At 41.3% G+C, this 14,109-nt stretch overlaps 1 protein-coding gene across 1 annotated transcript in view; it reads left to right on the top strand.

Annotated features, from left to right (window-relative positions):
• The window catches only part of NUP160 (nucleoporin 160), a 50,034-nt gene extending 40,450 nt beyond the window's left edge, over nucleotides 1-9,584 (top strand). Inside the window, exons 29-36 of the mRNA XM_036763911.1 lie at nucleotides 1,458-1,518; nucleotides 1,849-1,959; nucleotides 2,153-2,276; nucleotides 2,660-2,761; nucleotides 4,188-4,329; nucleotides 7,455-7,580; nucleotides 8,259-8,363; nucleotides 8,573-9,584. Of these exons, the coding sequence (XP_036619806.1) occupies nucleotides 1,458-1,518; nucleotides 1,849-1,959; nucleotides 2,153-2,276; nucleotides 2,660-2,761; nucleotides 4,188-4,329; nucleotides 7,455-7,580; nucleotides 8,259-8,363; nucleotides 8,573-8,695 (894 nt within the window). The 3' untranslated portion in view covers nucleotides 8,696-9,584. The remainder of the gene's footprint in view (nucleotides 1-1,457; nucleotides 1,519-1,848; nucleotides 1,960-2,152; nucleotides 2,277-2,659; nucleotides 2,762-4,187; nucleotides 4,330-7,454; nucleotides 7,581-8,258; nucleotides 8,364-8,572) is intronic.
• The last annotated feature ends 4,525 nt before the right edge of the window (nucleotides 9,585-14,109 follow it).

Below are 14,109 nucleotides of genomic sequence, written 5' to 3'. Positions count from 1 at the left end.
TCCACTTACGTTGTCATTGTATGAAGTCATTGTCGGTATTGCCTTCAGCTCTGCCAGCTTCCCTCTGCATCTGGTCACAGGTCCTTCCCTGCTCCTCCGTTTTCATCACTTAAAATCAGTTCATGCAGCCCCGTTGTATTCCATTGCCTTCAGTTGCCATAGTTTGTCCCTGTTCCCTAGACGATGGGCATTGTTTGTTTGATGGACATTGGTTCCAGTTCTTTACAATCACAGAAGGTGCTGCTGTGAATATGCTGGCATGTGATGGCGTAGCTTGGACTGTAACCTACTCCTTGGTACATGTACCTAGTCATAGAGTTGAACCTTTCCATATTGCTTTCCAGGGTGGCTGTATCCATTCCTAACCCTACCAGCTACAGTGCCCTGCTAGCACACTCATCTCCCCATGCCCCATCAGCATGTGCTTTTTCATTTCCATTTTTCTTATTTTTAATGACAAAACATTCTTTTATATGATTATTGATAGTTTTTTTTCCTTTTGAGACTATTTCCTCTTTATCTTTTGACCACTTAACTCTTGGGAATAGCTTGTGGCCCCGAATATCTGGTAGTTATATATATGTCTTAGATTCCAATTTTTCATAATTGTCTCTATCACGTTTTATTAAAAATTTGCTCCTACGTCTAGCTGTGAAAGGTGTATGATCTGCTTCTAACCTTTTTTGTGGTATAATCCTTCCACATTCAGGCCATGTATCCATTTAGATTTATTATTAAAATATCATCTGAGATAGTGATGGAAGCCTAATTTCTGCCAGATTGCTTTCCAGTTTTTCCAGCCATTCTTATCTAATAGGAAGTTTTTTCCTAAGTAATTTATGTTTCTGAATTTTTCAAACATTGGGGTCCATTATTTCTGATTCTTCCTTGTGATGTCATTTCCATTGGTCTTGTTTCTTTTTTATTTAACCAAAACCAAATGTCTTTGATGGCTTCTGTTTTTGCATTAAGTTGAGGTCTACTCATCCAACATCCCTATCTTTTTTTTTCATTATTCCTCTTGATAGTCTACATCCTTTTTTCCACCAGATGAATTTTAGGCAGCTAGGTGGCAGAGTAGTTAGAGTGCTGGGCCTGGAGTCAGGAAAACCTAAGTTCAGATCTGGCCTCAGACACTAGCTGTGTGACCTTGGGCAAGTCACTTAACCCTGGTTGCCTCGGTTTCCTCATCTGTAAAATGGGCTGGAAAAGGAAATGGCAAAACATTCTATTATCTCTGCCAAGAAAAGCCCAAAATGGGTCACAGAGTCAGATGTTGCTGAAAAATGACCCAACATCTAAATGTCATTATTTAGCTCTTCAATGGTATAACATAGCATTAAATATCTTAATTAAAATTGATAATATTCTCATTTTTACCATATTGGTATAGTTGAATTCATTATTCCTAATTAAAATTTGCATCATTCAGCTAATCACTTTTTTTTGTCTCCTAGTACGAGCGCCCTGGAGCCTCCCCAAAAAGGAATCATGATGGAGAGTGCACAGCTGTCCCAAGTGAGTGAGGACTTTCAGCTAAGTGTTTGTTGCCTGGTAACTGTTTAAACCTTAACCTTAGTAGCAGCTTAATTCTTATTTCATGATCTTCTTTTTGACTCAGATCTACACAGTTTGAGAACTAATTGAAATAGCAATGTGACTTTGATTTGTTAAGGTCAAGCATTTGGGCTTTTGGAAGACCAGCTGTTTTCTGCCCTCTTCATGCCTTGGAAGGTTGTATTTAATGGCTGGCAGAGAATCGACAAGTTCTGTTGGTCTGCCTGGCGCTATCTGGTACTATTTGGTTTTTCCTGGGGTTTTAGAGTCTCTCTCTCCGTGGTTTCACAGCGAGCCGACAAGTTGAAATCTTGGAACTAGAAGACCTAGAGAGGGAGTGTTCCTTAGCCCGCATTCGCCTCACTCTGGCTCAGCATGACCCAACAGCCGTTGCCATTGCGGGTAGGAATTCACTGCTTTACATTTCTTCTCAAACACCATCAGAAGCTCTAAGTATCCACCTATATATGCATTCTTTCAGGCATGTACACAGCAAGCTTAGAGGCTGTGAAATCCCTTTGTCTATGAAGCTCTTAAGTATGATTTATTTCTTTACAAGTGGGGTTGGAGCTAAATGTATTTCTCCTCTACACAGGAAGCTCATCAGCAGAGGAAATGGTCACTCTCTTGGTGCAGGCTGGCCTTTTTGACACAGCCATCTCGCTCTGCCAAACTTTTAAACTGTCCCTAACACCGGTCTTTGAGGGACTCGCTTTCAAGTATGTACCAAATTATCTTGTCAAACATTGGCAGTCTGCTTTTTTATTATAAGACATGTCTGAATTACAGGTTCATTTTACAGTAGTTTAGTTAGTGTATGTTATTTAAACACAATTTCATTGCTTTCTGAAAAACCACATTTATAATGGAGATTTTTTTTAACCTCATGAAAATGTATTTGTGTATTGATTTTTAAAAAACTTTGAAATTTATAGCTGATAACTGACACTTTTTGGTTAAAATTATTTCCTCTCCTTATTGACTGGCTAATTGAATGTCTCAGTTTAAAAATATTTCAGAATTTTTCCTGGAATTTGAGTGGAAAGGTAAAGCTAGTAGTTCTTTGAAGGAAGAGGATTTAAATGCTTATTTTGCATTACAGGTGCATCAAATTGCAATTTGGTGGGGAGGCAGCACAGGCAGAGGCATGGGCTTGGTTAGCAGCCAATCAGCTTTCATCTGTCATCACCACCAAGGAATCCAGGTACCTTACTAGCATTAATTCTGGCATGTGTTTTCAATGCAGATGTCTCAGTCCCACAGGTTATTTTGGTGGTTGAATTATATAAATTGCTTATGTATAGCAAGCTACCTTGCTTATTTTAGTTTAGGTGTTATATGAAACTGAAATATATAGTACCATATATACAATGCCATTCCCCTCCCCCAAATCCATTAAAAAATTCTTAAACCATTCAGCCAGAGGGCTGTTGTAAGCAGTGTTTTGTAATCCCACAAGAACTGTAAAAATATGAGTTGGGATTAGTCAGAAGTCTGTATTTAATTTATTTCCAATATGACCTCCCTTTCTTCTTTCCCCCTACCCCAGAACAACAAGATCTTCCATCCAAATATCACATATGGCCTCATAATGTCCAACTGCCATTTAGTTCTGTTTGTCGTTTAGCAACCCTTCTATTTGACTTGATTCCCCTCCTCCTGGGCTTACTCCCTAGAGCAGCTGTTTAAGACTTTGGTTGCTCCCCTCAAGCATTCCCCTTCAACAACAATAAAGTCAAATGTTTCTAAGCCCCAGATCAGGTCCTGCACTCCCTAACCTAGCTTATGGTGACTTTTCACATCTGGTTTTCCACAGCACTTCTATTCTTTATCATACAATCTAACACATAGTAGAATTAGAGTTAATTGAGAGCTAGCAGGAGATTTTAGAGATTATTTGAGCCAAGCTCCTCATATTACAGATAAGGAAATAGGCCTAGAAAAATGAAATGGCTTGTGGTTGTATAGCTGATCAAGACCAAAACCAGTTCTAGAAAACAGGTCTATGGGCTTCCAGTCCACTGCTTTCTCCCCTACACTGCTGCCTCTGTAGCTTAATTGTTTTATCTTTGATAAACAGAGTGTCTCAACTTGGGGGGAAGAGGGGCCAAAGCAGGGAAGATGGGGACAGGGATGACAACTAAGTCTTCTTCTTCTAGACACCCCCATAGAAGCTAGCATAATTATGGTTTGGTAAAGTTTAATGTACAGATGTTACAGAATTTTTTATTGCAAATGTTTTCTTAGAAATCAGTTTATTTGCATTTCAGTTTAGTAAGATTATTTAGGTTTTAATGGTTGGCTTTTATCCTTTTTCTTTAAATTAGTTTTTGCTACTGTCTCATAAATTTTAATTCTGTGCAGGTGTGTGAAAACCCTTTCTCTCAGCTTTTCTTCTCTGGTTGACCAGAGCCCACCAATAACATAAATGGGCATACCCATAAATGGGGTTTTTCTGAATGCACTTTTTATTATGTTGGGTTTTTTTATCTGAACAGAGCAAGTTGGGGTTTACTGACATACTTTGTGTGTCTGTGTGTGTATTTTTAAAGATAGATTTTCCTTCTAAATATTTTAAACTCTACTGGCATAGCCTATTAAGGAATCTGAAAATTAATCATTTTTTCCAGTGCTACTGATGAAGCTTGGCGGTTGTTATCATCTTACCTGGAAAAATACAAGTGCCAAAATAACTTGTATCACCATTGTGTTATCAACAAGCTATTGTCCCATGGGGTTCCACTGCCCAATTGGCTTATCAATAGTTACAAGGTAAGTCGTGCCTTTGTTTTCATAAAAGCTCTGCAACCTGGTTAGCAGTGGCAAAGTGATGCAATAGAAAGGTTCTGTGGGTAACCCTGTCGCCTTTGGGTATAGAGTTTGCTAGGGAAAAATCCATCATATGTCACAGAATTTCAATAGCTCTTGCATGTATACAAAGTGCTTTCCTCACCACAGCCTTCTCAGTAGGTAGTGTAAGTACTGTTCTTTACTTTCATTCTGTCCTAGAGTTGGGAGCTCCAAATCCAGCCCATACTCTAACTAGAATCCTGTCCAATCTGCTCTGGCATGGCTCTGATTGTTAGGAAGTTCTTGATTACATAAAGCCGAACTTTGCCCATTTATTAAACCTAACTCTGCTTCTTGAAAGCAGCTGAGACAATCTAGCCGTCTTCCCCATGAAAGCCTTACATCTCATGGGCTCCAGAGTCTCTTCTTCCTGCTAAATATGCCCAGTCTACCAGCCATCCTCACATAGCATGATCTCAGACACGTTCTTCACCATCCCAGCTGCCCTCCGTCTCCTGCCATTCTTCAGTTTAACTGACCAGTGTCCTTCCAGAATATGGTGCCTAGAACTGGACCAGCACTTCAGCTAGTGCCTGCAGACATAAAGCACAGCCCAAGTACTCTGGCTCAAGACACTTGGCTTCTCAGCACAGCTCAAAACATCAGTTTTTTTGGCTTCAAGTCACCCTTTTGCAGGTGAAGAAGTGAAGCCCATGACAGGTACCCCAGCAGTTGTGGGGCTGGGCTTCAGTTCCCCATACTAGGGCTCCTTTGATTGATTATTCAGCAAACATTTCTATAGAATGCCTCTTGCCAGCACATTTAAGTCGATAACTTCCCTTTTTATGTATATGGACATAAGGTAACCTCCCCCCCCCCAAAAGAAGTGTCCAATGATACTATAATCAGGCTCTCAATGGCTCCCAAACAATAACTCACATTTCTGTAACCCTAAGGTTTATCAAGCATTTTCCCCACAGAAGCCCTGAGAGGTAGATAATGGGGTAGTATCCCTACTGTAGAGCTGAAAAGATGGAGAGGGCATGTCCAGAGTCACACAGACTAACAGTTGATAAAGCTGAGATTTGAACCCAGGTCTCTCCTGTTTTTTTAGGCTTCCATTCTGGCTTCCATTCCCATCATTTAACTGAATCTACTCTGTCCAAAGTTAAAAGGGACTTCTTAATTACCAGATCCAGCAGCCTCTTCTCAGTTACCATCCTTCACAACCTCTGCAGCATTTAACACTGCATTATCTTCTCCTGGATCCTCTCTCCTGTCTAGGCTTTTGTGATGTTGCTCTCTCCTAGTTTTTGTCCTTACTATCTGACCACTCATTCTGAGTAAGTCTTTGCTGCTTCTTCATCTGAGTCATGCCCACTGGTCCTGGGTGTCTTCCAAGGCTCTTTTCCCAGGGTCTCTTCACTCTATACTGTCTCACTTGGCCATCGCATCAGTTCCCATGGGGTCAGTACACTCCATGGATGTAATGTCCAGATTTGTATAGCTAGCCCTGGCCTCTTTCCTGGGCTCCAGTTCCACATCACCAGCTGCCTTTTAGACACATTGAATTGGTTGGCCTCCTAGCATTCCAAACTCAACACGTCTAAAGCAGAAATCATTATCTTCCCTGCCTCCCTTCCCCACAAAACAAAACAAAAAACCCTCTTCTCTTTTGAGCTTTGCTATTAATCTCAAGGGAACCAACATCATCCTAACCAACCCAAGCTCACAACGTCAGAGTCACGCTCAACTCCCCTCACCCTACACATCCAACCCGTTGCCAAATTTTGTCACTTCTGTCTTTGAAACATCTCTCATATATGTCCCCTTCTCTCCAGTCACATAGCCACTGCCCTGGTTTAGGCCCTCATCACCTTTCACGTAGCATCTAGGTCCTAGACTGTGACAGCAGCCTTCTGATTAGACTCTGCCTCAGTTCTCTCATTTCAATCCATCTTCCACTCAGCTGCCATGATCATTTTCTTTTTTTCGAGGCATTCAAGGTTAAGTGACTTGCCCAGGGTCACACAGCTAGTAAAGTGTCCAAGGGCAGATTTGAACTCTGGCCCTCCTGACTCCAGGGCGGGTGCTCTATCCACTGCAATACCTCGATATCCCGATTTTTCTAAACTGTAGATCTAACTATGTGATCCCTCTGCTCAGCGAGTGCCAATGCTTCCTTATCACCACAGGATGAAATATAAAATCCTCTGTTTGGCTTTTAAAGCTTTTCCTAACCTGGGCCCTTCCTGCCTTTACAGTTTCCTCCACATACTCTCTGAGCCAGTAACAATGGCTTTCTTGCATTTCCAACCCCTCAGCTCCCACCTCCATGGCCGAAATACTCTCCTTCCCTCTGACTCTCAGTTTTTCCTTGGCTTCCTTTGAGACTCAGCTGAAATTCCACTTTTCCGCATCCTCCCAGCTGCTAATGCCTTTCCTTCTCAGATTCTCTTCCATGTACTCTGTATTTATTTTGTTTGTAACTAATTGACATGTTGCGTTTGTTAGCGTCTGTGCTCTTTGAGGACAGGAGGACTGTTTCAGCCTTTCTTTGTATGTAACACTTAGCCACGTTGCTCGCTTGTTAATTATGAGGACTTGATGACTGCTTGTTGATCGACTGATTTAAAAGTATTGAAGATCACTTAAGTACTTTCTCATACAAATTCCAATGGAGAAAGAGGAAAAAGGCTCATGTGTATGTATGTTTAATTGCTATGAAAATATAATAAACTATGTATTCTAGAAAAATTGAAACATCACACTTTTTTTCAGTTGATCTACAGATGCCCATCTTTATTTATCAAACTAACTAGCAATCCAATCCCCACAAAGGTCAGTTCTCCTTTGAAAAATGGCCTATTTCAGATTTTGCAAGAATAACCATAGTCTTTAGATAACACCATCCCTAAGAAATTCCCCTTCCTCCCCCCTGCCCCTTCAATCAAAGTTTCTGCAGAATGAGTTAAGCATTAGGGCTTCCAGACCCTAGGCAATACTTAATCCTTAACTCACCAAAATTTTCAGTTTATTAAGTGTAATATCTCTCTAAGAAGGGGGTTCAATAAAATACTTTACTTTAGCATCCTTCCCTTTTGCAGAAGGTTGATGCTGCTGAATTACTCCGTCTATACTTAAACTATGACCTTTTAGAAGAAGCTGTGGATTTGGTTTCGGAGTATGTTGATGCTGTACTGGGGAAAGGACATCAATACTTTGGAATTGAGGTGGGTACAAATTGACATTTTTTTCTGGTTAGACCAGGTTCTGTAATTAAACTTCTCTTTGGGTGTTAGTACCATTCTGGTTCTAATTAATTACATCATTGATTTTTTCCCTAAAATATAAGTGTTCAGTACCTCCATTTGTGGAATGGGAATAATAAAAAATATCTCATTTTGTTACCTTAAGGGGCTGTGGTCAGAGTTGGCCCTCTTAAAACAGAGATATTGTGTAGATGGGCACAGTGTTATTTTTCTCCTTTAAGCAGAAAAATACAAAGAAAGTCCACATGGGAGCACTGTTTTTTTTTCTATTAATTTAAATCACAATTTCTGGTGGTGTTCTGGTTGTAGAAATGGTGGCTCTATTAGTCCCTTGGAGGAGACTGGACTTCCCAAAGAAAATATAATGCTAAGGGAAACCAGAATTTGTTTTTTTTATTAAGGAAAAAACTCGTGTGCCTAAAAGCAGTTTAAATCAAGGAAGAAAATGAGATTAAAAAAAAAATACCCGTGTTCTGTTTGTGTAGCATTTACTTTCTTTTTGTTAAAACAGAAAAAAAAAAAGCTCTGAAGAAAAAAATGAAGGTATATGCTCTCTGAAAGGTTTAGAATAGAAGTAAAATTCTCAGAATTTTTCAAGTGATTTAGTTCATTTTATAAAAAGTTATGCTTTCCTTTTAGTTTCCACTGTCTGCAACCTCTCCGATGGTGTGGCTTCCATACTCTGCCATTGACCAGCTTCTTCAATCACTGGGAGAAAACAGTGCCAACACACACAATCTTGCTGTAAGTGATGCTCTTCACTAGGAGCCAACTGGCATGTTACTTTTTTGCCCTTTACTTCCTGGGCCTTAAAATTGAAAGTGGAAAAAAAAGGGAAGGTGCTGGCAACTTCATTAGCAATCTGGGTTCTAACTGGTGCCAGGAAAGAGCTTGATTCTTTTCTTAGACTCCTGAACTGCCTCACAAGCATTTGATTTTTTTTTCCTTTGCAGTTGCACCAGAAAATACTTGACAAATTGAATGACTACCAGGAAAAGGTGGATCGGGCAACAAGGGATGTGTTGTATCGACGACATCCTAACCTTTGCAACCTCTTGGTGCCTCACAGGGCTTGAGACTTTACTCTCCAAGAACCCTGCACTCAAGGCTGATTTCTGTAAACTGTAAATGATATGTACAATTTTAGGCCTGAATCCAGCTAGAGGCCAGGAAGGCAGAAGTCATGCAGAGGTCCTTGTACTCACTGGGCTGGCGGTGCTAATACACAATTTCTGGTTTTCAATATTGGTCTGAAGCAGCTGCTTTTGTACATGATTCAGGAGCTTTTGTAGAGTTTATATTTTTTTAAATTACTGAAGACATTGTTTATCTGCAAATTAAAAACCACCTTCAACCAAGAAAACAGGCTGGTGATTTGTTGGAGTAAACAGCCGATATCAGCCACTGCAAACCCTGCCGTTCCCCATCACGTTTTGTAGTTCAGCAGAATCATTTTGAACCAGAACTGACATGTATTTTCCATACAAAAAAACAGCCTGAAAACGTTGCTCCCTTTCTTGGCCCTTCATTTATTGTGGGATTGTGGGATTGTTGTTTTCGTATGACCTTCAATAAAATGTAAAACATCTTGCCCAAGCCAAGACTAAACTAACAAGCAGGTGTTTAAAGAAGATGACATGTGCCGATTTTGACCCTGAAGCCAAATTTGAAAACAACTCTTGATTTTATCTGATGAAGATGTTGCAAGTTTCAAAGTCCAGCTTACATAAAAATATTGAATTTCTACATTCAGTTCTGTCACAATGTACTGTGTCAATCTACTATAACCAGGCTGGGTGTGAGTCATTGATTGATTCCATTCAAGTCTTACTGAGGGATGGACCAAAATGTAAACTTCCCTGGTCGGAGGCATTGATGCCTCAAGATTTTGAAAGAAGAAAGAAGATAGGAAAATCTTCTGTGATTTTATTCTGTATATTAAAATTTATTGATCATCATCTTTTAAGAAACTAGTTGTGTATACTTTGGTTTTTGTGCATATTGTAGAATTTTCTTTGACGTTGCTCTAAGATCTACGTTTCAAGGCCATAATCAGAGCCAAATTAATTGTACTTCTGTTTTAGGTAAGAAGCCAGAAAGGCTCTCAGACATTTGCACTCATTGATTAAATGATGGGTTACATTTTAGTGACGTTGAGATTTAAAGTGTTTATCAACCAGGTATTGGTACTTTAGATCTTTCCCATCCAGTGGTTGAATGAAAGGCCTTGTTTGTTCCTCTTAGAGGAGTTTCAGGCATCAGTCAACACATAAACCCCAGTTCAGGAGAGGATTTGTGCCTGAAGAGACAGAGGGATAGACAGACTGCATTTATTTAATACAATGTGCCAAGCAGTAGGAATACAAATACAAGTAAAAAGACAAGTCCCTTCCCTCAAGGAGCTTCCCTTCTAATGGAGGGAGACCACACAAAAAAGGGACCTGAAAGGGCTGGGGAGAGGTTGAGAATATTGGGGCCCCTGAAGCTAGACTTGATTTTGTCCATTTATTAGGAATCCAGGGAATTCCAGTCATAGGGTTTTCATCTAGAAAGGTACCTCAGCATTTCTAGTCCTCCCTTATTTTATAGCTAAAGCTCTGTAACATCCACCCATTATTCCTAGTTTTGTCTGGAGATGTGGGAAGGAGCTCTCAACATCAGCACTCTCTTGGTTGCCATTCAGTATGGGGACAGAATCATTGAATAGTTAACAAAAGCAAAGTTTTATTTGTCCTACATGGGAAGAATGTACCACAAAGCTCCAGTGGCATTTACCTTCTCAACACAGCGTTCTGCATCTCCATATGAAAATGAGTCTGATTGTCAGAGCTAGAAGGACCACTTTTCTGTCTTCTGAAATCCACCACTTGTGAGGAATCTGGACCCCCACCAGGGAGTCTAGGCTAGGGTTTATATTCCATCAGATGACCAGGAAGTTGCGTCAGAGAAGCTGGAGGCCAATCAGGGTCAGCCCCATCTTTTGGGAAAAACCTCCCTGTGCTGTTGGTCCTATTACATTGGGCAAACAGGAAAAGGTTACTTCCCCTTCCATATGACAGTCCTTATATTTGAAGACAGTGTTGTTTCTTATAGATGCACTCCTTGGGTCTTTTCTCCAGGCAGTGTTTAAAGTGCTGGGCCTGGAGATGAAGATCCATCTTCCTAAGTTCAAATCTGGCCTCAGACACTTAATAGCTGGGTGACCCTGGGCAAGTCATTGAACCCTGCCTCAGTTTCTTCATCTATAAAATTAACTGGAGAAGGAAATGACAAATCACTCCAGTATCTCTGCCAAGAAAACCCCAAATGGGGTCATGAAGAATCCAACATAACTGAAACAACTGAACAAAAAAATACCCCAATTACTTTAACCGATCTTCATCTGCCGCAGTCTCAGTTCAGTAAATATTTTTAAACTCCTACTATATGCCAAGCAGTCCGGGGCTGGTTCAAAGACGGAAATTTTAATTTAATTACTGCCTCAAAGAAGCTTACATTCTATTGGATAGATCCAACATGTACCAAGCAGTAATGTGGTCTCATTTCTCTTAAGCGTATCAGTTTGACCCCTGTGTAAAGGATGGTTTGGAGGGGCTGGCATCCAGCTACAACTCCTCTTGTCCTTGTCACTGAATACAGAATTTTAGAGCTAAAGAAAACCTTGGAGTTCATCTAGTTTAACCCTTTCATTCAAATACTGCCTGAGTTGGAATCAGGATGACATTCCATTTCCCATCAACTGTCTTTGCATTGGCTATGCCTCTTGCCTGAAATGCACTTCCTCCTTATCTCCATCAATTTGAATGCCAAGTTGCCCTCAAAGTCCAGCTCAAACACCACCTCCCACATGAAACCCAAACTGGTCTCCATAGGTACAAATGCCTTCTCCACCCTGAAATTAACCTGCATCAGCACTTTGAGACAGAAACTTAATTTTTTTTATTCCCTGGGCCTAGCCCCATGCCTGAAACATAACAGGTACTCCATAAATGCTGGTGGAGTGATTGGTTAATTGGATTGCTAAATGGTGAAGTGGAGAGAGTGTTGGGCTTGGAGACCTGAATTTAAGTCTTGCCTTGTGCACTTACCAGCTGCCTGACCCTGGGCAAATTGCTTGCCTTTGTCTGCCTCTTTCTCCTCAGTAAAATGGGGATAATTAATAATATCATCTTCCCTCACAGAGGTGTTGTAAAGATGTATGTACACATAGATGATGAGGTTGACGCACGCATCACCAGAGCTAGCTCAAGTGTTTGGGAGGCTCTGAAGGAAAGTGTGGAAGAGAAGAGGTGTTAGGCTTTCTACCAAACTGAAGGTCTGCAGAGCCATTGTGCTGACCGCACTGCTGGATACTGTGAATCTTGGACAGTGTACCAGTGCCATGCTGGGGAACTAAGTCGCTTCCATTTGAATTGTCTTAGGAAGATTCTGAAGATCACCTGGCCTGATAGGGTTCCAGACCCTGAGGTTCTCCCTCTAGCTGAATTGCCAAGCACTCAAACTCTACTGCAGAGACTGCAATGTTGATGGCCTGGCCAAGTAGCCCAAAGACCAAACATATGTTTACCTAAAAGATCATTTTATGGAGAACTCACACAAGGCAAGCACCCAAACAGAGGTCAGAAGAAGCAATAGAAGGACACTCTCAAGCCTCTCTGAAAAACTTTGAAATCGATTGTGAGACATGGGAGACATTGGTACAGAACCACCCGGCATGGCATGCCTGCATCAGAGAAGGCATTGTGCTTTATGAGCAAAGCAAAATCACAGTAGCTAAAAAGAAACATGAGATGGGCAAATCTAGAGACATCTCCATCCCAAATTCTCAGACTATTTGTGACCTACCTGTGGCAGAGCCTTCCGAGCTCATACTGGTCTGATCAGCCACAGTCGGACACACTGTACCTTGACCCCAACAGAGGGATGTCATTTTGGTCTTCTTCCAGCATGATGAACAATAACCAAGTCTTAAAGATCACATGAAATAACATTTATAAAGCACTTTGCAAACCTTAAATAAAACACCACATAAATGCTAGCTATGACTTTTGTTCACATTCCATCTCTGATGTCATCTCTATTATCTATCATCTAATGTTGTCTATTATCTCTGATGCTCTATGACTGGGGTAATTCTCTTAACCTCTCAGACTCGATTTTCCCATGTATAATTTTTTTTTAGTGGTACCGGACCTGTGATTTCATTGGTTTAGGGAAGGCACACCCTCTACCAATTGCAGATCAACTGTGAATCTGAAATCTATGATTTTGGAGGGTTGCCTGGGATGCTGATAGGTATAACTATAAGCCCAAGGCAGAACTTGAACTCAGGCCTTCCTGATTCTAAGGCCGACTCTCCCTTTACTTCATTGTATTTCTCAAGTTCAGTCATTTCAGTTGTGTCCAACTCTTTGTGATCCCATTTGGGGTTTTCTTGGCAAAGATACTGGAGTGGTTTGCCATTTCCTTCTCTAGATCATTTGACAGGTGGGGAAACTGAGCCAAACAGGGTTAAGTGACTTGCTCAGAATCACACAGCTCAGTGTCTGAAACCAGAAGAATATTTATGGGCCAGAGACCTCTGGTGCATCTCAACTACTCAGTGCTGATAGAGCCACATTGATTAGTGATAAGGACGTGACCCTGAAGAGATGGGCTGAATACTTCCACAGTGCTCTCAACAGACCATCAATCAATGCTGAAGCCACTGACTATAATATCTCAGCCCCCTTCTAGCTGAAGCTCCAACTGAAGAAGAGGTCTTGAATGCCATTAGGCTCCTCTCCTGTGGCAAAGCACCTGGTGCTGATTCTATTCCAGCTGAGATTTACAAGGCAGGGGGGTCCACTGCTCATTCAAAAGCCGACTGAAGTCTTCCAAGTTATATGACAAAGAGGAGGTTAATCCCCAGGAGTCCAAGGATGCCTCCTCCATTTTCCATCTCAATAAAAGAAATAGATTTTCCTATGACAATCATGGAAGGGGAGAGTGGAGGTGGGCTATCTCTCTCTTACTCCTTGCTGGCTAGATTCTTGCCAGAGGCCTCCTTCATTGGCTGATCTTTCACCTGGAACATGGTCATCTACTGGAGAGCCAGTGTGGCTTCAGAAAGGACCAAGGAAAGGTCTATATGGTGTTTGCTGCCGACAACCCCAGGAGAAATGCCAGGAGCAGAACAAAGGTCTGTACACAACGCTCCTTGATTGACTAGAGCAAGGCTCTTCATACTGCCTGGGCCATAGCAGGACCTTAATAACTGCTTACTGATGGACTGACGTTGGCCCCACTTTGTGTCAGGCCTGGTGCTAGCTACTAAGAATAGGATGTAAGTGAAATCGGTTCCCCCCTCAAGGAGCTCACACTCAAAGGGAGAGACTCCAGGTACACACCCAACAAACCCCAGACCTAAAAACACACACAAAAGAAAATACTAGGATTAGACGAGCTCTCTCCAGCCCCTACCCCGCCCCAAGAGAAACTGTTACGTAAC

This window comes from Trichosurus vulpecula, chromosome 6, assembly GCF_011100635.1.
Source record: "Trichosurus vulpecula isolate mTriVul1 chromosome 6, mTriVul1.pri, whole genome shotgun sequence".
Taxonomy (NCBI): Eukaryota; Metazoa; Chordata; class Mammalia; order Diprotodontia; family Phalangeridae; genus Trichosurus; species Trichosurus vulpecula.
The sequence above is the reverse complement of the archived record's forward strand: the minus strand, read 5'-3'. Positions and strand labels throughout refer to the sequence as shown.